The sequence below is a fragment of the Xyrauchen texanus genome, chromosome 31 (genome assembly GCF_025860055.1).
Source record: "Xyrauchen texanus isolate HMW12.3.18 chromosome 31, RBS_HiC_50CHRs, whole genome shotgun sequence".
NCBI lineage: Eukaryota > Metazoa > Chordata > Actinopteri > Cypriniformes > Catostomidae > Xyrauchen > Xyrauchen texanus.
This window is the reverse complement of record NC_068306.1, coordinates 20,972,026-20,999,253: the sequence shown is the minus strand read 5'-3', so window position 1 is coordinate 20,999,253 and position 27,228 is coordinate 20,972,026. Positions and strand designations below refer to the sequence as shown.

Genomic DNA, 27,228 nt, shown 5'->3' with positions numbered 1-27,228 from the left:
TTGTTTAGAGTGCGAGCTGATCAGGGAGGAGAGAATGTTGGCGTGGCTCGTCTGATGTTTTCTGTACGTGAGAAACTGCAAGAAAAACAAAACTAAGGACAGTTGTGACAAATGTCAAAAGGTAGTGTGTGGGATCTACACATGGAAGGTAGAGAGTACATGTGTTGACTGTGAGTAATCGATCCACAAGCGTCAGTGAATGATGTGCGGGGTTTGCCCCCAAAACAACCAGATGCCTTGTTCAAGTGAGCCCACTTTTAGGAGAATTCGTTCATAATGATTTTACAGCATAATATTTTCATTATAGTTTTACAGCATGATATTTTTGCTCACAGTAAAACAAATATTGCTTTCTAAATCAGTTTTCCCACAGTTTAGCGAATGATCATATTCTTTATTAACTGTTTTGGCCATTTTGGGTTTGGCCTATATGTGTTTCATACATGTCTAATGTTTTTACTATGCATTGAAATACACTTTGGTGATGTTTTTATAAGCTATTGTATTGATTTGTTTTTATTTTACAAAGAAAATCATTTAATATAAATAATCAAAGTTGCATCTGTAATCAGCTACAATAGCAAGTTCTGTGATTTTCGATGAACTAATACATTTTCACATTCATTAGAATTTAGAATCGTGTCCTGGTGTTTATTATTAATATAACAGATTCATTTATTCATGGATTTGATTCCAGTGGTGGCTGCATAGGATTGTTTCCAATTCGTGTTGTCCAAACATTTCCAATAACTCCAGAGCGTTGTAAAGTCCAAAAGTCAACATGTTTTGAAAAAATATAGATGTAATAATTTCCTAAATTCACAACATGTTTTTATCTAACGAAATATTCCGCCTCAATCCATGTTTGTTGGCGTTTAGACTTTCAAAAACATTTTCACTGTGGTGAAAAAACTTGCTGTAAACAAAGCGAGACATGCACCTTCCGAGGCAGTCTAGCAGCTAATATACATATATTTTTTGTATGGTCTAGCACTATTATATATTATAAAAAAAGATTGTATTATATTGGACTATCTGCGTTCGCTTGGCACTCCGTGCTCCATTTAATCCATATTATTCTATTTTATTCTAATTGAGGATTTTGTTCGAGGATTTTGACATTTTTTAGGGTGATAACTTCATAAAATATGACGACAGACATTAGAAGCTTCATTCTAAAACCTCAATAGAAGTGTCGAATGTATATATGACATGACATTTGGTACAGTCTAGTATGAACGGTCAGAATGACCGCTATGGCCATTCTAGTAGTTATAGAATTTCCACGAGCATCTTCCTAATGGTCGGAGCCCCCGAAGTGACCTGTGCAAAAAAAAAAAATCAAAGAGACTTTCGCGTGCGCACGCGTTACAGTTTCCGGTGTGTGTATAGCTCTTTTCCGATTGTGTCATTGCATCATTCATTTACTCAAAGATACTGAAAGCATGGATGCGCATGAATTTATAGAGATATATTTTAAACTTGGCCTTCAAAGACATTACTGTCTATGACATTTGTAATACTGTCATGGCTGAGACACGCTTTGATCTTCCAAAGGACACTAATCAAGCAATAGACTTGTACGTGCACTTAACACTAGAACTACCGGAATTCTAGAACTACTAGAATGGCCATAGCGGTCATTCTGACCGTTCATACTAGACTGTACCAAATGTCAAGCTTCTAATGTCTGTCGTCATATTTCAAGTGGGCTCACTTGAACAAGGCATCTGGTTGTTTTGGGGGCAAACCCCGCACATCATTCACTGAGGCTTGTGGATCGATTACTCACAGTCAACACATGTACTCTCTACCATCCATGTGCAGATCCCACACACTACCTTTTGACATTTGTCACAAGTGTCCTTAGTTTTGTTTTTCTTGCAGTTTCTCACGTACAGAAAACATCAGACGAGCCACGCCAACATTCTCTCCTCCCTGATCAGCTCGCACTCTAAACAATAATCTAACATACATAATGAAGAGCCAACATTTTTTTGTTAATATCTCATCAAATGAATATTTATAAAATGTAATTAATATGTCAAATATATCAAATGTACATTGTTTTTAACTTGCTAGTCTATAGAAAGTTACTTTTTTCTTCTTTTCAGTATGCAATAAAAGAAAAAAAGAAAAGATTAGTGTTACTTACCCAACCAGCTTGTTGGTTTAAAATGGTATTATCCATGTTTTAAAGGTTCTTCGGGAGAATGCCAAAATGTCCATTATCACCTGTTCTCAAACCAGGGCAGGCCAACTCTGTAATTCTCTGCGACTGCCATCTAGTGGTAGCTGCCTGCCTTGCCTTTCAGTTGCGTGTGGATCCTCACTGCTGAAAGTGCGGAAAGAAAGTCTCAAAATCCAAATGAACCGAACAGGATCAACTCGAACAAGGAATCAATAAATGCACGCGTGTCGCCTGATCCACAAATGCACGGATTCCTTTTTGCACGTGGAAATTGTCACACTTTAATACAAAGCAGAACATTTATACTCACAAACATGACTTTATTTGTACAAATTGCTGCACATTTATGTAATTCTTAATTCTACAGACACCGGTTGAAAAGCATTTGTTTCATTGTATAGTGACACACATTTATGAATCGTGATCACGTTAATGAAGAGCACTGGCTTGTTCGTTAGTTGTGTATGTGTGGGTGGAATGCTGTAAACTGCGAAAAGGAAGTCTCAAAATCCAAATGAACCGAACACGATCGATTCGAACAAGATGTCAATAAATGCACGCGTGTCTTCTGATCCACAAATGCACGGATTCATTTTTGCATGAGCAATTTTTTATTTATTAATGTAGAACAGAACATGTTTATTTGCAAACATGTCTGTATTTGTACAAATTGCTGCACAATCATTCAATCCCAAATTCCACAGATTCAAATCAAATGGCATTTGTTTGTGGTTAGTAAAATACATTCACAAAATGTATCTAGTACATGCATAATTGTGTGTGCATTCATTAATAATAATGAGATGAATATCATTCCATATTTTCACACCGGAGCTCTGGAATGCGGCTTTTAAACGAAATCCACTTGGACTAACTTTCCGGCTGGAATTATGCAGTCGTTGGGGAAAACGCCTGTTAAAACAATTATTAGCCTCACGTAACACGTAGCTAATCTTCACCTGTCGCTGTCCGCTGTGCGTGCGTGCGTCGTAGCTTCCTGAGACCCACCCACTACACAGAGCGGACGAGAGGACAGAAGCAGCGCGACTGGCTAAAATGTTGGTGAAATTCATTCTTATGTAAACAAACATGTATGCATGCAAACACAACGGGCAATATCAAGGTCAGCTAAAATTATCGAGGTCATGTCCTTATATCGTACAATAAGTCGATAATGTAATTATCGTGACAGGCCTATACATATGACTTTCTTCTGCTGAACACAAAGATTTTAAAAGAATATTTCAGCTCTGTAGGTCCATACAATGTAAGTGCACATGAAGGCAGCATAAAATTAATTAAAATTATTCCTGTGATTTTCCATGTCTTCAAAAGCTAGATGTGGGTGAGAAACAGAGGAATATTTAAGTCCTTTTTTACTATTAATTCTCCTCCCTGCCAAGTAGGTTGCAATATGCACCAATAATGGAAATCACCAAACACAAAAGAATAATGTGAAAGTGGAGACTGATAGTAAAATAGAACTTCAAAATTGATCCATTTCTCACCCACATTTATTATATAGCTTCCGAAGATGTGGATTTAACAACTTGAGTTGTATGGATAACTTTTATGCTGCCTGTATGTGCTTTTTGGAGCTTCAAATTTCTGGACACCATTCACTTTCATTGTGATGACCTACAGAGCTGCGAAATCTTAAAAAAAAATCTATGTTTGTGTTCAGCAGAAGACATTATGACAGAATTTTCTTTTTTGGGTGAACTATCTGTTTAACAACAATATAGGCAGCTTTAAAGTTGACTTGATTCTCAAAAAAATAAGTTTCCTAATTAGATCAATCCACACTAATATCAATCTGGGCATTAAAAATGCACCCTGGGTACATTTAACCCCGGGAATACTTGCGTTCCAGATCGGATTGCACCCAGTCAACTATGCTGCTTTTAAGTATACTCTTCTGACCATGAACAAATCTGAATGGGTTCAACACATGCAGACTACGACTTTGTGATACTCTTTTAGTACAGTCAATGACAGGCGAAGGAACCGACAAGGAAGTCTGGGCCGCCCGCAGAAAGGCTGCGCAGACTGTGCTGATGTCAGAATTTGTGTTGCCCGTACTGTGCGCTGAGCGATCACCAACACGGACAACCGAAGTATACTTTGGCCTTTAGTATGTATTAACAAGACGTCATCAAAATAACTCAACACCCCTTCACCCTCATGCCAGGTGTGTATGACTTTCTTCACCAGAACACATTTGAAGAAAAACTGAAAAATATCTTCACTCAGTTGGTCCTTAAAATGCAAGTGAATAGAGATTACTCTTTTGAAGCTCCAGAAATCACAGACATTCAGCATACACCTCACTGATATGATTCCAGCGGTTAATGTCTTCTAAAGCAACACGATCACTTTTGGTGGTCATTTAAATGATCTTTAAACACTGTGAATTTTTATTTTTGGGTGATCTATCCCTTTAAGACTATCGTGGTCCTAATCAATAGACCTCATTATAAAATAACTGCCCAACTTCAGATTCGTTTCCAATACTGCTCTTTCAGTATAAAATCATTCTTCTTTAATTTATTATACATTCTCTTTTAGAGGCCAGCCGAACTCAACTAAGGTGGTGGAACAGGCCGAAAACCAATTAATCAGCAGACAGTTTTTAAAATGTATTTATACATTAAAGTCTTTCATTACTATGACAAAGTTCAAAGTTCTTGCCAGCATTCACTTGTATTGTATGGACCTACAAAGCTGAAATATTCTTCTAAAAATCTTTTTTTAGTGTGTTCTGTAAAAGAAAGAATGTCACACATCTGAGATGGCAAATCCCCACGTGATTGTTTTTATTTCACCTCTAGAGGCCGCTGTTATACTGTAGAATCCTCCAGCTCCAAATGGAGAAATAATAATCCAAAAAATCAACTATCAGCATAGATTTTAGCAGATAAACGATAGTACCAAAAAGCAACTATTGGCACCAAAACTCGGTAAAACTGATATATAGATCTACCGCTACATTCTTCTGTCTTGTGCCATAACAGTATCAGGCAAGCACACAGTACCTACATGCCAAAAATGAATTCTTTCTTTCAGTGGACTCTTATACAATTAATTTATACAATTCCAAATGTATTATACAAAATCTCCAACAAACACTTTCCTATTTTTTGTTGTTTGTTTTACTTGGAGTATCCTTTATGTTTTGTGGAGTGTTAGATTAATATTTGTTTATTTATAAATTCAAGTAGTGAATTACTGTTCCCATTGCTAATGGCATGCTGCTCGAGTCTGTGTTTGTTTGTAGCTTGCAAGCTTGCTTAGCAGTGCTTATTCCTCTATATCCATTTTACCACGTGCTTCATTAGTTTGTTTCAACTGTGTGTATATTACCACGCACCCATTTTCTTTTCTTTTTTCCAGCTTGTCTACATCTCGCATTTCAACTCTGTTTTTTATACCGATTATTGCATCAATCTCAAACCTCTGCAGATGTGGTTTGAATCAGATTCTGAAAAATCTGATTTCATGTGGTTTCTTGCTGTCCAGACTATCAAAAACTCATCTGGATACAATCTGGATATGCATAAAATCAGATTTTTAGTGGCAGTCTGAACAAGGCCTCATAGACCAATTTCAAATCTCACCTTTATTTAAAAAATACTAGAAAAGGTAGTGCCCTCCCAACTATGTTCATTTCTACAGAAAAATTGTATATATTAACAATTTCAGTCAGCATTCACAGTATAGGGTCTGCACTTATCAGAGTGTAACAATGAAATCTAAGACTGGATGTCCAGAAATTTCTTTCTACTCAATTGCAACAAATCAAAGCACTCATTATATGACCAAAAACCTCTAAAAATAAGCTGCTAAAATATAATTTGACTCTCGATGGATGTACTGTTACATCGTCTTCTACAGCGAGTAACTTAGGTGTTATATTTGATAACAATCTGTCCTTTGAAAATCAAATTTCCAATGTTTGTAGAACAGCATTCTTCCAAAAATATTGCTAAATTACGACACATGCTCTCTGTTGCTGATGCTGAAAACCTAATTCATGCGTTCATGACCTCAAGACTAGATTATTGAAATACATTACTGGGAGGATGTCCTACAAGTTCAATAAATAAACTTCAATTGGTTCAAAATAAAGCAGCCGGAGTGCTGACTGGAACCAAGAAATAGGATCATATTAGCCCAGTTTATCGTCGTTACATTGGCTGGTTGTTAACTACGTGCAAAGCATTGAATGGTCTAGCTCCAAAGTACCTAAGTGACCTTCTAAATGCTATATTCCATCACGTTCATTACGATTGCAAAATCAGAATAGCAAAATCCACAAAAGGAGGGGCCTTGGTAGATCAGCCAGTTTTGACGCTGACTACCACCCCTGGAGTTGCGAGTTCAAATCCAGGGTGTGTTGAGTGACTCAAGCCAGGTCTCCTAAGCAACCAAGTTGGCCCGGTTGCTAGGGAGAGTAGAGTCACATGGGGTAACCTCCTTGTGGTCGCGATTAGTGGTTCTCACTCTCAATGGGGCGAATGGTAAATTGTGTGTGGATCAGAGAATAGCATGAGCCTTCAAATGCAGAGTCTCTGCGGTGTCATGCACAATGAGCCACGTGATAAGATGCACGGATTGACTGTCTCAGAAGCGGAGGCAACTGAGTTGCCCTCTGTCACCCGGATTGAGGTGAGTAACCGTGCCACCACGAGAACCTACAAGTAGCGGGAACTGGGCAACCCAATTTGGGGAGAAAATAGGATACAAATTAAAAAATCCACAATAGGAGGTAGATCCCTTTCCTATTTGGCTCATAAACTATGGAATAGTCTCCCTAACATTGTTCTGGACGCAGACACACTCACTCAGTTTAAGTCTAGACTAAAGACTCATCTATTTAGCCAGGCATACACCTAATTTATCCATCAACTCACAATTAGGTTGCTTTAGTTAGGTCTGCTGGAACCAGAAACATTTATCATGATCTATAACACAGCAAAAAAAATGAATGGCATTGATGCTAATATTATTCTATTCATATCCAGAGGTTACCAGAGCCGGCCAGATCCAGCTCTGTTCCTGCTTCGTGTCAGAGTCCACTGCTAAGTGTCTCTGAGTGATGATGACTAAATGCAGCCAGTGCCAGCCAGACATCACTTCAGTTTATTACGATAGACTTCAGAGGATGAACTGATGCCAGCTCCAACTGTAAGACGTGGGATATTTCATATGCCACTGTCTGAGCCTTGGACTTAGGATAGACCTCACCGAAATTATCTGCTGGTTGAAATGAAATGAAATACACTTTATTGTCCCCAGATGGAAATTTGTTTTGGACTCAAGGTGCATTTACATTGACAACTACATTGGACCATAAAATAGCAATACAAATAAGAACAAATACAATAAAAACATAAATCCCTAAATGTATAAAAAAATTTAAATAAATTACTCCTTGTTTAACATTTTAATAGAAGTAACTAGGCTACAAAATATTTTTTTAAACGATTATACCTAAACATTGACAATCTGTACCATCTTCCAGAGGGTAACAATTTATACTGTGAGTGCAATATATGCAGTGGATCAGCTATAATTTTATGTGCTTCCCTGAGAACCGACTGTTCATACAGTGACTCAAGGGCCTGATATTCCCTTTTCCCTGCAATCTTCATTGCAATTTTAACCAGGCACCCAAGCTTAGACTTTGCTTGAACCATAAGGTTACCAAACCATACTGTAATGCCATATGTAATTAAGCTCTCTACGGCTGCCCGATAAAATAAGCACATAATTTTGTCTTGAACTGCAATGCACCTCACTGATCTCTGACTGCATCACCTTGGTCAAATGATGGACTACACTCTTAAAATGGAATACATAAGACCATCCATTAATTGCCAACAAAAGCCTTCCATCAGCCAACTACAAAGTACAATGTATCTATATGAACTTCTGCAGTTAATCCAAGATGAACTTCAAAAGACATAACTCATTAATCTTACAGTTCATACAACATCTTAACACTGGCCCTTAACACTTACTTGGTATACTCATTTTAAACCATGACTTGCACTGCACATTAATAACTCATATTGGCATTATATTCATGCTGTTTAGCCAAAGGGGAACTGGCCCCCACAGGGAGCCTGGTTTCTCCCAAGGTTATTGTTCTCCATTAACCAACATCTTATGTGGAGTTTTGTATTCCTTAACACAGTTGCCTTCGCCTTGCTCACTGGGTTTCTAAATACCATTATTATTGAATTACTTCATTATTATACACAATTTACAATCTTATTTAATCAAACTACACGTTAAATCAAAAACTTTATAGATATTAGTTTCATTTTCTGTTAATGCATGATATTCTGTAAAGCTGCTTTGAAACGGTGTGTGTTGTGACTTGACTATTTGAACTTAATCACCCATGCTTTCCAGGGCACAGGCCCAGTCTGTTAGTGGTCTCTCATTTCAGCAAATATGAATAGGGACTGCTTGGTGACAGGTGTCTGGGAAAGCTGCAGAGTCAAGGAACCGGCTGTTCCGCTGGCCTACTGCGACTGTGGGAACACATCCTTCACTGTCTGTACTCATTAACACACTAAGCCTTAAAAACCACATTCACTTATATGACTGATAGTGATAAATACCTATTTATATGTGTAGTGTCGTTGTCCACGTCCAACGCGAACACGTTATTTTGGTTTAGACTCTATACGTTATTAACTCTAAAGGTTCTAAATCGAACGCTGTTGACTGCACTAGTGTGGAAACGTCCAACCGTGATGACGTTTCATGAGTGGTCACGAGCAGATTCGGGTTCGGTTCCGCCGTTGCCTTGGTAACGCGCTGAGTGGTCGGCTGATGGAGGGGGAGGGGGAGCATAAACCTCCCTGTCGTCTTCGTTATAAGCACATTAAGCGTGACGTGTACCACAACACATCCGTCGTTTTCGGTTCAACCCGTTTTCAGCAATAGAAAATACATTTAACGATCGCATCGACACAAACATTAAATAAATAGCGTGTCGCCTTGTCTTGAAGGTCGGGGTAGGCCACTGGGTTACATTACAGCAGCTGTGTTTGCATGGGGCATTAGCCAAGGCTCAGCCATTTAGAGTATGTACACACATTCGGCTAGTTGTGACCTGATTTTTGCAAGTTGAAAGCAAGCTAATTAATATAGACTATAACAAATAAGCGTTGGACAATATTAGCTAACAGAAAGGCGTTTAATTTTCGCATTTGCGCACCGGTTGTTCCGTCTTTGCTTTTGATTTGATTTTACGGTTTAAGTAGGATATAACACAAGAAAACCTAAAACTCTCAAATCAGTATTTTCGCTTTTATAAAATGCGACTCATTTTCATTCTTATTAAAAATAACAGTCTTCATGGCGAGCCAATCAGGAACCGCGGACAGGACTACAGCTAACGCTGAGCAGTAAACAGGCCCATTAAAGAAATTAGGTTTGAATTAATTGTCCATCATATCCAGCATAGTCTGACCACGAGTATGCTGAACCAAATTACTGCATCCCTGCCATGTGCTGCTGATTTGTTTACACCCGTTTCTGAAACGCAATTGTGATCAATTAACCGATCTCTATGTCAGATGTTAAGCCATGCACAATGAGCCTGACTGCAGCGAAACTACTAAATGTACGAGTAATAACACATATGAACGAAGATAAACTGACGATTTTCGACGATACTGGCTTACCTTGACTCAGCCGTGAGCGGTCCATCAAAACCCAGGCCTGAAATATTGCTCGAGACCGAGAGATTTGTCCGTTTCGGTACAAGCTAAAGCAGGTCGGCTTGCTGTCTAATAAACTGCCTTGGCCTGGAAATATATCTGTATACCATTTCCGACTGATCTGCTTAAACAAAACATAACGTTAAAATAATACGTTGGACTATAAGCGAAGAATGATACAAAAGATTTAAAGGATCGCGTGAAAAACTGCGGATTGGTCTGCAATTGCACGCTTGGTCGATACAGACTGTCTTCTCAACGTCGCCCACTAGGGAGAATCGAGTGCGCCCCTTCTATGGAGGAATTTGTAAAAAACATTCCGGGCATATATACAGGCTATATCATGCTCATTTTATAACTGTACGTACGCAAATGTGTGGATAGACGTTTAGCAGGAAATAATAGACGAGAGAAAGTTTGGAGGTGTCAAACTATAAAGTTCAGCGAGTCCACTCGACTCTCTTTGGACTGAGCCGATCCCGAGATAATACGAAACTCAGCATCATGGGAATTGTAGTGCTTTAAAGTGTATTAAAAAAAGGTGATTTTTTTTTTTTTTGTAGTGTATATTTTAAAATTCGACATAAACTATAGTAGATTCTAAAAGCGTACAAGAGTTGGTTTATTCTACCAAATTATTTCACGAGGTAGAATGCATGCAGGCTATTTGAGGTATTGAATCAGATGGTGATCAAAAATACTTAGGTTACCTGCAACTTATAGCACGTTTCACCCAGACGTATATCACACATCCGTCTACGAGATGTTGTTTTAGTTATTTTCATCAGAAAGCATCACATTCTAATTAACATCTGATAAACATCTTTAAAAGAACAGATTTACAAACATTCTAAATCATAAGTGTCCCAAAGACATTTGCTGAATGTCTTATTGACATTTAATAGCAAACGTATTGCAGATGAGCAAACAATCTAAAAATTACATCTTCAAGATGTAAACACATCAAATAGATGTCTGAGTGATGTGTGTGGGTGTGTGGGTGGGTGGGTGGGGGTATTGCTTATGAAACATTTTCTCATCAGCAATAGGTCTATAAGATGTTTCCTCTTGGATGTAAATTAGCCATTCATCAGTTGTCTTTGAGATGTTTATGATTTAGAATGTTTGTAAATCTGATCTTTTTAAGATGTCTATCAGATTTTAATTACAATGCAATGCTTTCCAGATGAAACGCTCTGAAAAAGACATCTCAGAGATGTAAGATGTCTGGATCATGTCTCAAGTAGTTTTCTTTTACAGGTTTCAAGAGGTTCATAGCATCACACTGTAAAAATGTCTGTAATTTTAATGGTAAAAGACTAAAAATGCTACAATAAAAAAATTAATTGGTTAATGAATAGTTACTGTAAAATATACATTAAAATAGTTTAAATATGTTTAAAAAGACAATTTAAGTATTTTTACGGGAAAATGTTGTAAACAATTTTTTTTTAGATGTAAACAGTATGATTATTTATGATAAAATATATAATTTTTAAGAGAGTACATGTTCTTTTTACAGTAAATTACTGTTAAACAGTAACCAGGTGTTCCCAGAATTACCTGCGTTATTCATTACATTATATTTTATGGGAAACGATGTTTCTTCTTTTTAATACCAGTTATGTATTTCAGGATGTTCTGTGTTATATCTTATGTAGATGAGTTAATGTTTGTTACATAATTTTAATATCACATATGTTACTCTGATGGTGCTTAGTGTTTGTGTGAGTGATGTTGAGCACTCTCTCTACATGTTTATTGGTTATTGCTCCTGGAAGGGCCATTACTGATGAACTTCATGTAATCATGTGCCCTTCTGTAATTGCTACAGTGACTGAAAATACATTATTTTCAAGTGAAAGTGAAAAGCAGATTTTTACAGATTCAAAAGGGTAATATACATTTTATAATTTATTAATATTAAATGGTACCGCACCATAGAAACAACAGATTTAAAATGTAAAATTTACAGGATGTTCTGTAAAGTTGTTTACATTTTTTTACATACTTATTCTGGCAACCACAGCTGCCAGTTTATGTGTGTATAAAAACAATGGGATTTATTTTATTTTTTTACAGTATATTGTTGCTATAAATCGCCATTAAACTTACTGCGGTCTGTGTGGGAAAATATCAATATCACAGTAGGGACACCTTGAAAAAGGTACATTTAAAGGGGTAATTTTCCTCCAAGTTTTACTAAATAAATAATTGTAATTTTGACACATAGGTATAAAATCATGATCATTCACATGAAGACTCCAGTCACATTAGTAGCCTTATTTTATTCGCGGTTTTATTCAACATGGAGAGGGTCCACTCAAGGGTACTGCAATGTAAGGATCACATAACCAGCTGAAACCTACTCACTCAATATCAGTAACCACCCTGTTATTGGACACTTTTTGATGGCTGCAAGCTAATCTGAATGCTCTAAAATGGCAGCAGTATTATGTTTTACTGATGCTGCATCCACAGCCTTAGGTATCAGTAGGCTAAGTCTAAGACATCATGAACAAAGAATTGAGTGCACCTTTAAAGAGTTTGTATGGATCAAAGCAGCTTTCCAAACCACTTAATTTTCTAAACAATTACAAGTATAATGGCAATGTGCTGTTAGGCCCGCATCATAATTCTCTCTATGGTGCGACATCCTACTGTAGGGCAACGTGTTATAAAAAATGTCACTTCACAAATATGCCAAGTCAACTACAGCTGGTCCACATCTTTATTAGTTTTGCATTCCATTCATATTAGAGAGCCACACAAAAAATATATATATAAAAATAAAAATGTCTAAACTTAGTCTGTTTTTAGAAAAACAGTGACGTGACAAACAGGAGAAACAGTGTTAAGAACATGGAACCAATCAGGAACAGAATATGTGCTTTACTGCTTTTGGGAGAGAGAGAGAGAAAAAAAATAATAAAAAAAATAATAAAATCACCAGGTGAAAAATTAGAAAGTCAATAACAAAGTAGTGTTAACTGGTATGTGAAAGTGTGAAATAGTTAACATTTATCTAGAGATGATGCCTTGATGCCGAAATGCATACGTGTACAGCATACTGATCTAGGAGATGGTGATCAAAGTGTAATCTTTCTTAGAACATCAAACACTGCCAGAAAAAAAGTTTTGCACATGCTCTGTAGAGACATTCACATCATTTGACAAGACACTATGTAAATCTCCAGAAAGGCTCTTCTTGCAGCAAAGGTGCCTGGTTCAGGTTGTGGTCGGTCTCAAGGAGAAATCGCAACCATCCTAGAACATTCTCCTGAGCAGTTAGATGACTGCTGAAAGTATAGCCCAATCCAAGCTGAGAGGTTTGGCTCTGGTGGTACGATATCTCAACCTGGAGGAAATAAGCCAGATTAGCTCTGAATCCAACATTTACATTCACAAAAAAAAAAAAAAAAGGACATGGACTACTGGTCTACTGACTTGAGAGGCATTAAAAGACAGCCAAGGACTATCAGTTGATATGTCATTAGGTTGAGAAATCATGGAAGCACAAGAGCCTGGTGCCATCTCCCACTTTGTTCCCTCTTTTTCTCCAAATTCGCATAACTCCGTATTCATCTTCTCAAGCAGGTCCTGGCTAAAGAGTATAAATTGGAGTTAAAAATGTCCTTAAAATTATTATTATTTATTTATTTTTTTTGGATGACTTACAGTTGATCAATTGGGTCTTGTCCTTCAATGTCTTTCTGTGAAGCAGATGGTGGATCCCATGCGTGAAGTGCTCTACGCCAAAGCCTGACTTGCATATCCCAAGATCTACGGCTATATTTGCGGTATTTGTTGGGAGTGGATGGGTGAACCCCAGAGATGCGCAGGGGCCTAAAGGGTTAAATGACAAGCTTCAAAATACCCATAATGCTTACCTACACAACTTAATACAACAATTCAAAACATTGTCAAACACTGTCAGAAAAAGAGCAAGTTAGAAGTCCACTTCCTAGTTCTCACTTTGGAACCTGCTGCACATAGTTTTGGTAGCCACAGGTGTTCTTTCCATACTGAATCTGTTTTTGTCTGCGCTTCAAAACTGCCTCATTAGTTTCAAATTGTGCTTGGTCAACATTGTGGGAGCACCACTGTCGCCCTGAAGGTGACCTACAAAAACAAGTTCCTTTCATGGTTTACAAATCACCTGACACAAGTCATTGTTGAGCTAGTTGATTTCAGCAGGTTAACTAAACTCTAAATGTTTGATCTACTTTTAAAAGCCATACACCAGACCTCTTGATTCCATCTACATCCTCCGTTCCAACAGCAACACTAGCTGTAGACATCTTTAGGATACACCTCTCAAGAATGGAGGACCTGAACAGAAAACGGATAAAAAAAAAAAAAAGAAAATTTTAAATGGTGAAAAGATACATTAATGTTGTAACACAATATTTCAGCTCTTTAAAATAAATAGTAGCATGTGATTTGTAATAGTAGCTACATGTTAAAGTATAAACTTCAATACTCCTCTGTATTCATCAGCCCTCACAACATAAAAAAAAATTGTTTAATGAAATACCTGCGAGGCTTCTGAAAAGCAGAGGTTTTTTTTCCATTATGGTAGGTCGACTGTGAGGTTTTAGAGCAGCTGATAGGTGGGAATCTGCAGTTCAGACAATACATTTAATCGATCTGCAATCTCGAAAAAACTAAAAAATAAAAACACAACTTTGTTCCAGAATTTGCAGAGATGTTGACTTTACCTGACAAGACTATCATACACTGAACTGCAGCCTGGAAGAAGCCAAGGTTCTGGGCTACATGAGTGTGTTTTAGGCTTTAAGTCTTGTGGTATGTCTGTTGGCCACAGGTGAAAAGGCAGAACTCTACAATGAAGAGACATAATATAACATTATGGGTAACCAAATTGACAGAACTGTTTTTTTTTTTTTTTTTAATAAGGACCTATGTTAATACAATAAAAACATTAAAATAAATATACACACACCGCGACTTTAAGGGGCTTTGAAGAAGGGTTTCTGTCCGAGTTGACATGCTGAATTTGGCTACAGCCACACAACGCGCTGCGTTTCACAAAGCTTTTTATCAGCGACAGGTGTCACGGGGGCGGGGCTGTGCGATTGAGGAAGGTAAAATACCGCCAATCATCAAAAAATAAAATAAAATACATTATTAACGCTTTCGTGTGAACAGAAACAACTGCGCTATGTTATAAACGTGAAAGTGTCTAAAGTGCAAGTATTATCGATTAAATTCAAGTTATTAACCAAAAATGGTTTTATGGTTTCCATTATCCTCTATGGCTTAATTCCTCCTCAGCAGTTCTTATCATATTAAATAATAAAATATAAAACACTATTAACTGAGAGTTTTGGGGATAAAATGCGTGTCTGACATTAATTTCTGAATTAAACAGGGAGATTTGTACAGTGAATAAGGCATAGGCCTACTGTTAATTTATTTTTATGTGATTTTGTGAAATCATTCCAGAGCTTCAAATATTTTAAAAAAGAAAATAGAAAGATTGAAGCTTTATGTTTTGCTATGCTAACAACAAAGTATTTGTTGTTTTAGTACATCCTTGTTTTGTGTTTTATATATGTATATATGTATGTTTATGTATGTATGTGTATATGCATATATGTATATGAATCTATATATATATCATATTCGGTCTTGAATCTTGCTCTTTGTCCTTGTTCTTTAAGTTTGTTCTGTGTCTTACGTTGTTGAATGCTCCCTGTTTTTGTGATGTATAATTTGTAATAATAATAAAACATTTTTTTTTAAAAAAGGCATCCTGTGCCGTTTCGACACGTATACGACAGCCACGAACACTTTACGGCAGCACGGTAGCAAAATGGCATCAGGCAGTGGGGTAAGAAAATTGCCAAGTGTGGTTTTGATTAATTTTTGGTTTATAGTTTTTTAATCATTCCGCGTTATTGAACATCGCCAACGAACACAGTCTCTTCCTACTTTATTGTCTTGGAAGTGGAGAACAATATTTTTTTAAATACTTTTGTAGTAGGTGGAAGGACAAAGCTAAATGAGGTTGTGACGGTAGCTTGTTATATTCTAGAAAACCCCCCAGATATCTTTGAATTAGGAGACATTTGGGAATCTAGCTGGCCGACAGTCTTGCTAAAGTGTCGACATGATCACAGATGTTTTATTCATGTTCGATTTTGTGTACAGGATATGTTAGTTTCAGCAGCAGTGATCCGATTCAACTTTATTGTCACTGTCGAGACTCGGTGTGCACGTACAGACTGAAGGAAATACAGTTAGCGTCTTACCAGAAGTGTAAACAGTAATATATAGCTGGATACACACGCATATAAATAAATTATGGTAAAGTGCAAACGAGGTAAGAATGGTAGTGCAATTGATAAATGGGATACAAAATGTTAGTATAGTGCAGATGATCATTGTAATAGTCAAGTCATTTTTATTTGTATAGCGTTTTTCACAACACGGATAGTTTCAAAGCAGCTTTACAGAAGATCAGGCATTAACAGAAAATGAAACTAATATCTATAAAGTCTTAGGTCATCATTGTGTAGTTTGATAAATTACGATTGTGAATTGGGTTACAAATAAGTAATTAGATAATAATTGTATTTAGAAACCCAGTGAGCAAGCCGAAGGCAACTGTGGCAAGAAAAACAAAACACCATAAGATGTTGGTTAATGGAGAAAAATAACCTAGGGGAAACCAGGCTCACTTTTGGGGCCAGTTCCCTCTGGCTAACATCATGAATATAATGCCAATGTTATGTATAGTGCAAGTCATGGTTTAAAATTATTAATCTGAGTAAGTGTTAAGAGTCAGTGATGAAACAAAGATTTTGTATGAACTGTAAGATTAATGACTTATGTCTTTGAAATCCATCCTGGATTAACTGCAGAAGTTCACATAGATGCAATTGTCCTTGTTAATTTTCTGATGAAGGGTTTTGTTGGCAATTAATTCTATGTAGTCTATGTAGTCCATCATTAGATCGAGGTGATGGAGGCAGAGATCAGTGAGGTGCATCGCAATTCAACCAGCCCGTAATTTCGGTGAGGTCTATCCTAAATCCAAGGTTCAGGCAATGGCAAATTAATTATCCCATGTATTCTGGTTGGAGTTGGAATCAGTTCATCCTCTGAAGTCCATCGTAATAGACTGAAGTGATGTTTGGCTGGCACAGGCTGCTATTAGTCATCATCACACAGCTACATGTAGTTAACAGGATTTTTTAATTAATATGAAATTTTACAGGTAGCCAATGTAGAAGGCAAGGTATATTATGGAATGTGCAAAATAAAATTTGTGTATGTAGCAATGTATATGTTAATATAAATGTGTAAATTAGATATGGAGCCTAAGTAATTGTGACAGGGTGGGGCCTGTCACACACCCTTATCAGGCTAATCAAGCCTCCGAGAGGGATAACGGCTGACCACGGACGGTGATGCGACAGAGAGAGAACGTTTACGGGCAGCTGTCCATCCTACGAGTGTGTTTGTGTCTTTTGGTTTTATTTCTTTATTAAAAATATTATTTATATTGTCAAGCCGGTTCTCGCCACCTCCTTTCCATTGAACTGCTTTACAGTAATTAAGTACAGTAAATATACAGCCAGCAGTCAATTTAGAAGTTTGAAATTACCATGTTTGTTTTTTTTATGTTTTTGAAAGAAAATGATGAATGAATGTTCTTCACCAAGGATGTTTGAAATTGATTTATTTCAAATTTCTATTTCTTTTTAAATAAATGCTGTATTTTCAAACACTATATTCATCCAAGAATACTCCACTTGCATTAATGACATCTTAGGCCTTCTTGCTGTCAATTTACTTTAAGATATTCAGGTGAATTTTCATCCCGTTTTCTGAAGCGCTTCCCAAAGACGTGGTCTTAATTGGTTTAAAGGACATGTCATGGACATTATAATCAGACTCTTCTAACAACAACTCAAAACCTCAAACATTTAATTTACCATCCAGACTTTAAGCTCGTTAGCGCATTCTACCCTTTGCCTTGTTTCTTTTCATTTGCCAGTTTCAGACGTGGGTTTGTCTTTGAAACTCTCACTAAAATGCCAACATACCAGAGTCTTCACTGTTGCAGATCAAACTGGTGTTTGGCATGTACTGGTCATTGACAATGCCAGTTTAGGACCTGTGAAGAGTCTGTTTCTCAGACTAGAGACTCTGATGTACATATTTTTTAGTTGTTGTGTATCTGGGCTGCCTAATTCTCTCTTTGGCCCAGTTAGATCCAGTTTGCTTTTTTTTAAAGCAGTAAATTATTATATTATTTACAATGAGGGTAAGGAGGAAGACATTTTCTAAATTGCTGGAGTCATAATTGCAATTGTGTACAGAATGTAAAAAATTACTTGTATAATGTCTGCTTGCTTTTGTAGTCTAAGAATGATTTTCGGCGCAAATGGGACAAAGATGAATATGAACAGCTGGCTGATAAACGCCTTACGGAGGAGAGAGAGAAAAAAGATGGTATGCAAACAATTGTTGTAATCTTTTACTGCTGCTTTGTTTGGTGTTTTTGGTGCATTTGATTTAGAAAATGACCAGATTAATGAAGTGATATATTTAATCAAATATTGCTGTAAGTACTGTATGAATTCAAATGAATGGGTTTATTTTCCACCTCAGACTGATGAATTGCAATAAATTCTTTTGATTAGAATGTCTTTATGTTGTTCAAATAAATGGCATTAAAATTGTTTATGGAAGTAGGCATAATTACAATTTTCCTTGTAATCCATGCATTTCTCTGTCCTACTCTCAAGGCAAGCCTGTGCCTCCTGTCAAGCGGGAGCTCCTCCGCCACAGAGATTATAAAGTGGATCTGGAGTCAAAACTGGGGAAAACTATTGTCATCACAAAGACCACACCCCAGGCTGAGATGGGGGGGTGAGCATCTACTTATCATTATTCACAAACATTCAGTGTTGTGTTTGCTTTATGTATGTTTATTTCAGGGTGTACTGCTATTTGTTACTGTAATAATTGTGTCAGTCTTCCTAATTTACCTCTTAACTTATTTTCATTCAGATACTACTGCAATGTCTGTGATTGTGTGGTAAAAGATTCCATAAACTTTTTGGATCATATCAATGGCAAAAAACGTAAGAAACAAAAACTTTATTCTTATCTTTGGAGTAGTTTAGGAGTAAATATGACCAGATTTTCACTTTTCCCCCTTAAACAGATCAGAGAAACCTGGGAATGTCCATGCGAGTAGAGCGCTCTTCATTGGACCAAGTAAAAAATCGTTTTGAAGTAAACAAGAAAAAGATGGAGGAAAAGCAGAAGGAGTACGATTTTGAGGAACGAATAAAGGAGTTACGAGAGGAGGTCAGTGCTGGAATTTAGGTTCATTTGCACATTTACTGAGTTAATGGGCAAACACTATGTGTAATGAAAGCCAATTAATCATAATAACAAACAATCAAAAAAATCCTGTATGTTGTTTAATTTCTGTTTCTTTTGTCCAATGCACTTGTCATATAGGTAATAATAACTTATTTGACAAAACAAAAATATTAAAAATTTCACTTTGTTCTTCAATACTGACAGTTTGTCTGAAGATAATTGTATTTTACTTATTATTTATTTTAGTTTTATTTATAGCATGTTGTCCTGATGTGTTCTGTTGTAAAGGAGGAGAAAGCAAAAGCCTACAGAAAAGAGAAGCAGAAGGAAAAGAAAAGAAAGGCAGAAGAAGAGCTCAACTTTGAAGATGAGGATGAAATGGCTGCTGTTATGGGATTCTCTGGGTTTGGATCTTCCAAAAAAGGCCACTGATCAATTTCTCTTTCACCAATGCTTTTGTTTACCAATGCCTCATCTGTATTGGTATCCCTGAACACCAGGTCCCATGTCATGTGCAAGAACGTTTACTATTCTTTGACCATACAGCTTGTTAAATACTATTGTTAAATACTCCTCTTTCAGCTAGTGTAGTAAAACTCTAGTTGGCAAATCCATTTTTTGACCCTTGATAATAGAATGTCAGGAAAAAAGCAGCGTTCACTCTTGATTATAATTAGGTTGTTATAAGGTAATTGTTGTAAATAAGCCTGCATAACGCATTTAATCTTTTGTGAGTTAAGACTGAAGTAAACCTATTACCCCTTATGAAGAATGGAACAGGAAACACTAAAGCAATGCAACATTTTTGGAAGACAAGATCTGAATACATCTATTCAGTGGCAGATCTGGAGAATAGGACAAAACTTTTTTTTTTTTTTTATAATTGTATGGATTGAATTATTTTGAGTTTATTTTACATTAAAGCTTTGTGTAACAACCTTTTCAGAGTTTCTCCCAATATTAAGTGTATTTCCAGTACAAAACAATATAAACTAGAAAGATTAGATTTTTTTTAAATCCTAAATAACCACCTGATGGTGCTGTTGTTTCCCAAAACCTTTGACAAACAATTGCCAAAATTATATTTAGCATTGGTCAAATCAAAACTGTATTAAATATTTAAACTGTTAGCCACATTGTTCAGCCCCAAACATTTGTATCATCAGTCTGTGGTTAAATAATTCTAATGAATTACATGTAACATAATCAAATATGTATTCTACACACTCATGCTAATTTTTGGAATAAGGGTTTCCAGAATTCCAGACATTCTAAACTTGGCTGATTTGATCCATAAAAACCCAACAACTGTCTGTTAGTGTATATATCCATGTGTCGGGGCCAGTGTGAATTACCTTTTAAAGATAGCATCTTTAATTTTAAATAAATTTCTCTTATAATCGTTGTCAGTGAAAAAAGTCCAAGTGACAACATAGTACATATTTAAAGGCCACTAATGCGTATAGATTTTTCTACATTTACACCTCTCATACTACAACAGTGTTTTCCTCCACCAAAAACAGCCTTTCTAAAAACACTTTCTATTACTTTTAAGAATGATGACTTTACAAAACTGAAAACTGAGTTTTCAAATGATAACAAATTAGTGGGGATGTAGCCAAAGATAGGCAAAATATGTTCTAAGACCACGTCCACACAAATCCTTTTAATTTTAAGAATTCTGTTTGCGTTTATATGCTATATATATGCTTGTATGCATAGCATTTTCAAAAGTCTTTTGTGGAGGAAAACACTGTTCTGCGGATGAGAGACGCAAACATAGCAAAATCAATGTGTTTTTAAAAGAAGACATTAGTGTTAGCATGGCCTTCTGGGGTTCTGCTGTTCAAACAGCACAACGATCTCTGTGATACTTTACAGGTTTCTTCACGGAGACAAGATGATAGACGGCCAGAGGGTTCTGCTTTTTAATTTGCCTTCAAATACCATATTGTCACCACACATTGTGCATAGAGGAAATTTAAATGTTTTGAAATCCTATAATGGGTTTTTTTTCTACACGTTTTAGAATAATATAATTGTCAAAACTATGGAATAACATATGGAACTATGTGAATTATGTTGTGACTAAACAAAACACAAATCAAAACTGTGTTATATTTTAGCATCTTCAAAATAGTCACCCTTTGCCTAGAATTTTTAGAAATGTACTCTTGACATTTTCTCAACCAACTTCTTGAGGTATCACCCTGCGATGCTTTTTAAACAGTATTGAAGGAGTTCCCATCTATGTTGGGCACTTATTGGCTGCTTTTCGTTACTATTTGGTACAAGTTATCAATTAAATTTTTTTTTTATTATTATTAAATGTTAGTCTTAAAATGAAATAAATGAATATGGTGGCACAATTTTTTTTTTTTTTTTTTTTTTTTGTCTACAAAACATTTCAGTCAAGTATTTCAAAACTTTTGACTGGTAGTGTTTAATGCCGGTGTCACCTAAAATAAGGAAAAAGTGAGCACCAGACAATGCGTTGTGATCTAAGGCAAATGTGTACCCATTAAGAAATGAGAATAGAAAGAATCATAAGCATCAGTCACAAGTCAATTTAATTAAATAAAATGTATTTAAATTAGAAACAGTGAAATTATTTGATGGAATGTAGTGTCTACAGCTGTGGTCAGTGACATACATTTTGTGTTTCACAAAGTTTTCTGCTTCAGTTGTTATGGTGTTGATTCACATTGTTTCTAGATTATTGTGCAGAGTGATCAGATGCATTTCAAAGCATTGCAAAAAGCTTAATTGACCAAAAAAAACTTTTTATCACAAAAACCCAAATTTCACAGTTCTTTGGCCCTGGCACAAAATGACCAGCTAACATCATTTCACGACTCATATTAGCAACACCTGGGAAAGTGTGAACGAGTACTAGTCAGGTGTAATCACTCTATCATTATGATTGGATTATAAGAGCAGACTGATTGCTAGTGGAAATGCTTCCAGTCATTGTGTTGTTGTTAGCAATGGTTACCTCTAAATAAAGATGTGCAGCCATCATTGCTTTGCATCAAAATGGCCTCACATGCAAGGACATTGCCGCAAAGAATATGGCACCTGAAAGAACCATTTACCGGATCATCAAGATCTTCAAGGAGAGAGGTTCAGCTGCAGTAAAGAAGGCTTCAGGATGGCCCAGAGTGTCCAGCAGGTGCCACGACTGTCTCCTGAGGAGTCAGCTATGGAATCGTGTGACCACCAGTGCAGAGCTTGCAAAATATTGGCAGCAGCTTGGTGTGAGTGCATCTGCATACACAATGAGACAAAGACTTATGGACTGGTGTCAAGAAAGGCAGCAAAGAAGCCACTTCTCTCAAAGAAAAACATCAAGGACAGACTGAAATTCTGCAGGAATTTGCAAAAACAAAATGTATGTCACTGTCAATACTTTTGGCCACGGCTGTGGAAAGCCCTTCCTTATAGTCTAACAGTAGGTTTCTAAAGGGTACTAAAGTTCCTAATTTTGATGTCTGAGAAATGCGGAAAATTCGTCGAGAAATTTTGAACATGTCAGCAATGCAGACGTAGGTCGTATCTGACTTGGAGGATTTTGCTGTAATACGCCGATTGATCACTGCCATGGAGACAAAATTCACTGAGGTGTTTACAAGAGTGGTGGATCTGAGAGGGAATTATCTGCTAATCCACTAGTGACCAAGGTGGAATTTGAGCGTGTCTGGGTGAAGTTGGAGGACTTTGAGAACCGTAGCCGGCAGAATAACATGCATATTGTTGGAATTCCTGAGGCCAAAGAGGGGCAGGATATGGTGAAATACCTGGACAGGCTCTTTCTGAGTCTGCTTAACATAACAGGCCATAAGCTGGAAATCAAGCAAGCTCACAGGGTTCTGGCACGGATATCCGCTGAGGGAAACAGGCCGATCAATTCTGGCCAAATTTCTAAGATCATCTGATAAAGATCTCGTGTTACGCAAGGCGAGTAATAAAGGAACTCTTTCTTGGAAGAACCACAGCATACTTGTTCCCAGACTTTTCTAATTCGACAAGAGAGAAACATGATCAATTCAAGGAATGCAAGAAACTCTTACATCAACGGAAGATTGCACTGATGTTCCTGGCCAAACTGAGAATAGATGCCAATTATGGCCGTAAAACATTCACATGTCCCCAGCAAGTGATGTCCTTCATAAAGTCAATAGAGTTATTTTGTGGTACTCACATTGCAGCCAAGTGGACCGACTCACTGAATATTCACTTGACTGTCCAATGAAACTGAGCACTTTTTTTTTTTTTTTTTTGCTGCTTCCGCCTAGTGGCTGGAGTTTGTTTTGTGGAGGAACACACCTTCAGGACAGTTATGTGGATGAACCTACTAGTTCTTTGTATTTATTCTGCCTATTGGCTGGAGTTTGTACTATAGATTGTATTTTGGTGTGTAATTCTATCTCACAAAATTTGTATAGAAACACCGGACTTGAGTAATCCGATGGCAAAGTTGTAATGGGGACTCTCGAACGTGTACATGGACTGTTTGAGTTTGAGGGGGATGGACAACATTTGGCTCTGTCGTGCGCAAGGAAAAAATTCTTTTTTCTTTTTTTCCGGTTCGGGGAGAAGTTTGTGGTTTGACTGTTGCACTAATGTTGGAATGTGGTCTTTATCATTTTGTTTTTGACACAATCTTTTTCTAAAAAGTCAAAATGTCAAAAGTTAATATGAGTGGATTGTCTCTCTCCACGTGGAATGTGAATGGGTTGGGGCACCCCCATAAAAAGAAATAAGGTTATTTTTCTTCTTAAGCGTAAGAAATATGATATAGTGTTTCTTCAAGAAATGCATCTTTCCCTGCAGGAAGCTGAAAATTTTGGGAAAATATGGGGTGGACATGTTTTCTTTAGTGCTGGCTCAAATAAGAGCAGGGTAGTCATTACAATGATAAGTAAGTATCTGCAATTCAAATGTCTCAAACAGATTAAAGATACATTTGGAAGAGTCATTACACAGTTTTAGAAGAAATTCAGGGGCAAAGTCTTATTTTGGATAATGTTTACGTGCCTAACATTGATGATCAGGGCTTTTGTATAGATCTTGAAAGGATATTGCATACCCTTGGTACCCCTCATGATATAATGTGAGGAGGAGACTTATTTATATTTTTATTAATATTTTGATGGTCTCAGTCCTTGATCTTAGTGAAGCAAAAGTGTGTAAGCAACCTAGAGCAACATTGACGCTTCACAGGAAGTGTAAAAATCTTGGTCTAACAGATATTTGGAGATTTATTTTTAACACATCTGGTAGGGACTATAATTTTTTTTTTCATCAGTCCATAAGATTTACTGGAGAATAGATGTTTAAGATAGATAGATCGATCACAACATCACATCATTTTAGTCTCAGATCATGCCCTGGAGAGTTTAGAGGTGTTGCCACATATGGAAAAATGGAAATCATGTAGTTGGTGCCTTAATGTATCCCTTTTGCAAAATCCTGAATTCCAACAAAGGTTAAAGGCTGAAATAGATGTCTGAATGTCATCTGATGGCCTCAGAGAGCTACTAATTTGTCGCTGAAGGTTCGGTTTTGGTATTCAGGGCAAAGCAGGAAAACTTCTGGCTAGATATATAAAGCAGAGAGAGTCTTTTTCTACCATTCTCTCAGTGACATCTGCTGATGGTGAAATATTTACCTCCACCATTGATTTTTAATAATGCTTTTAATGAATTCTATCTTGATCTTTATAGTTCCGCATCTTCGTCTACTGATGAGGATATTAGAAACTTTGTGGAACCAGTAGAACTTCCTAAACTGATGGCTGAGCAAAAAAAGTCTCTTGATTCTGAGATAACCTTGGAGGAGCTAGGTAAGGTAATTAAGGCCTTGCTTACAGGTGGCCAGATGGCTTTGCCGCTGAGTTTTTTTTTAGATCTTTGTGGCAGCGGGGGTGTGGTCGAGTGCCCGTCAAGAGAGAGAGAAAGCGGAAGGGCGCTTACACCTGAGCTAAATTATTCCAGTGAGCATGGGGAGAGCGGCATATAAACGGCTACACCACCGCCAGAGAGGGAGAGAGCGACACATCAAAGCAGTGCTGGCATGCTTCCTGAGTGTTGATTGTTTTAAGACTCGGTGTCATTCAGAAATGTATGTTTGCTGAGTTTCCTTTATTAATGAGAAAAGCACAAAAGAGTCTGTATAATGTGCTGAAGGAGAAAATAAAGTCTTACCTGAATAGTACCTTGCTTCCTGACCCCCTCCTTTCCGTGCCTGAACCTTCAACAGTTTTACAATCTTAGCCCGTTTCACACATACTCCGTGTGCAGTGCGGTGCGTATACGGTACAGGAGCAGCACGCGCTATAGTGCTTTCACATATGCTGCGTTTGCAGGGCGCTACTGATCTGCAGTTTCTGTGTGCCACAAAATAAAAAATGTTTAAGTCATTTTGATTTTAAATCCAAACATTAACTTTGACATTGTTTAAGACGTATGAAAATTAATTTTAATCATTGTGATTCTTTGTTTTACATGTTGTTCGAGTTGTTGACAGAAGAATCGCGCTATATCTGTTGCTAATAAGGAGAAGATGAGATGCATTTGGGTTCACTCTGTCTTTTTTTTAGGGTAAAAAAATCATATATGATGGCATTTTGCAACTTTTGGGACTATAATCATACTTTTTTGTTTTTCTTGACCCTTAATTTAGTAACTGTAGAACACATTAACTGAAATTATGCGTATATGATGAAATTATTACAGTTTCTTGTCAATCTATGTCTATTTTAATGTGAACAATGCGCTGCCGCTTTAATTCAGTGCGGTGCAGCACAGCAAAATTAGACTCGGAACGATCGCTGCACTGCTGTATACAGACTGGGTTGCTGTATACGCACCGCAACTGGAACGGATCGATGGACTGCATCCGCGTGCAGTGTAAAAGCTCTAACCTGTTAACATGGGTACGGAAAAAAAATACGCACCGCAGGAGTTATGCTACAGAATTGGCTCCACTTTTGCTAGAAGTTATCATTAAAGTCATTAAAGAATGGAAAGCTTCTACCAACCATGGCCGGATCAGACTCCAGTCGCTGCCATATCAAAATCCCACTCGGATTATCTTTTTAAGATTTTGGAAATGTACGGGTTCGTAAATACTTTTATTGGTTGGATTAAGTTACTTAATAGACACGTGGTAGAGGTGGTACTAATGAATTGATTCATTTCAGATTATTTTTCTCTTTAAGGGGCACCTGGCAGGGTTGCCCTCTTTCCCCATAATTGTTCTGTCTTGCCATGGAACCATTAGCAGCAGCAATAAGAAAGGAGGATGATTTCAAAAAGTTTACGTGAAACGCTGACATTAACATACCAAACTAAGTTTAGCTCTTGGCAAGGTTGTGTTCAACATTTTTTTCATGTTTTTTATTGTTTTAATAATGTAACGTAATAAAAATCCAGGGAGCAAAAATCAAAAAGCCCTTTAGGATCACATGACTTTTGGAATTGGCAAGATTCTGCTAATGAGGCCAAATGAACAACTATGTTTTTAGATTTGCAATTGTTTGTTATTTCGCCTAATACTATCAAGAGCTCCTGTTATTAGGAAGCACTTCAAGAGATTCAAGTTTCAAGAGATATTTTGATGTTCAAATCTATACATCAACCAGAGGTGGGTGAAGTTGAAATAATCTATACACTTTTATTGATGTTATGAAATAATAACTTATTTTTTCCATAAAGGGGCTGTACTTCCCCTAGTTGTCACAACAATCATTAACAGGAAGTCTTTGGGGAAGTGAATGTCATTCTTTTCAAAGTGCTCTCTGACAAATACGGTTGTTGGTTTCTTAGTTTTTAAATGTTGTGTTAGCATTTACTGTATGTAATCTTTGCATATCAGTATCTCTCCTTTTTTTCTTATTTGAAAGATAATTCCTGTCATCTAATTTTT

The 27,228-nt window shown here is 36.9% G+C and overlaps 3 protein-coding genes across 5 annotated transcripts in view; 1 reads left to right on the top strand and 2 right to left on the bottom strand.

Moving 5' to 3' along the window:
- The window catches only part of LOC127624644 (protein FAM53C-like), a 29,132-nt gene extending 18,827 nt beyond the window's left edge, over window positions 1-10,305 (bottom strand). Inside the window, exon 1 of the mRNA XM_052099456.1 lies at window positions 9,895-10,305. The gene's annotated coding sequence lies outside the window, so the exon portion shown is untranslated. The remainder of the gene's footprint in view (window positions 1-9,894) is intronic.
- A 2,354-nt stretch (window positions 10,306-12,659) lies between these two features.
- LOC127624646 (oocyte-specific histone RNA stem-loop-binding protein 2-like) lies at window positions 12,660-25,634 on the bottom strand. Of its 3 annotated transcripts, XM_052099459.1 has the most exons (9): window positions 25,506-25,634; window positions 22,395-22,566; window positions 14,652-14,774; window positions 14,468-14,551; window positions 14,179-14,262; window positions 13,906-14,052; window positions 13,609-13,776; window positions 13,378-13,534; window positions 12,660-13,288 (listed from the first exon to the last, which is right to left on the bottom strand). In XM_052099459.1, exons 2-9 carry the CDS (start codon window positions 22,400-22,402, stop codon window positions 13,112-13,114), a joined length of 948 nt encoding a protein of 315 aa, XP_051955419.1. In that variant the 5' UTR covers window positions 22,403-22,566; window positions 25,506-25,634; the 3' UTR covers window positions 12,660-13,111. The 3 variants fall into 3 exon arrangements, with proteins under 3 accessions (XP_051955419.1, XP_051955420.1, XP_051955418.1); XM_052099460.1 differs by lacking the exon at window positions 25,506-25,634 and having other exon boundaries at window positions 22,395-22,599; XM_052099458.1 differs by lacking the exons at window positions 22,395-22,566; window positions 25,506-25,634 and adding an exon at window positions 14,897-14,949.
- Window positions 15,758-20,638, top strand: LOC127624649 (zinc finger matrin-type protein 2-like). Its single transcript, XM_052099462.1, has 6 exons — window positions 15,758-15,787; window positions 18,327-18,417; window positions 18,714-18,837; window positions 18,979-19,052; window positions 19,136-19,281; window positions 19,588-20,638. The coding sequence occupies exons 1-6, from the start codon at window positions 15,770-15,772 to the stop codon at window positions 19,729-19,731; spliced, it is 597 nt and encodes a 198-aa protein (XP_051955422.1). The 5' UTR covers window positions 15,758-15,769; the 3' UTR covers window positions 19,732-20,638.
- Window positions 25,635-27,228: the final 1,594 nt, after the last annotated feature.

Excerpts from the sequence above, each read along its gene's own strand:
- LOC127624646 (XM_052099458.1), bottom strand. The coding sequence starts at position 14,943 with ATGTCAACTCGGACAGAAACCCTTCTTCAAAGCCCCTTAAAGTCGCG. Across the intron at positions 14,552-14,651 it reads GTGTATGATAGTCTTGTCAG|ATTCCCACCTATCAGCTGCT; the intron begins GTAAAGTCAACA and ends TCTGAACTGCAG. Across the intron at positions 13,777-13,905 it reads TATGTGCAGCAGGTTCCAAA|GCCCCTGCGCATCTCTGGGG; the intron begins GTGAGAACTAGG and ends TTAACCCTTTAG.
- LOC127624649 (XM_052099462.1), top strand. Across the intron at positions 18,838-18,978 it reads CCCCAGGCTGAGATGGGGGG|ATACTACTGCAATGTCTGTG; the intron begins GTGAGCATCTAC and ends ATTTTCATTCAG. Across the intron at positions 19,053-19,135 it reads TCATATCAATGGCAAAAAAC|ATCAGAGAAACCTGGGAATG; the intron begins GTAAGAAACAAA and ends CCCCTTAAACAG.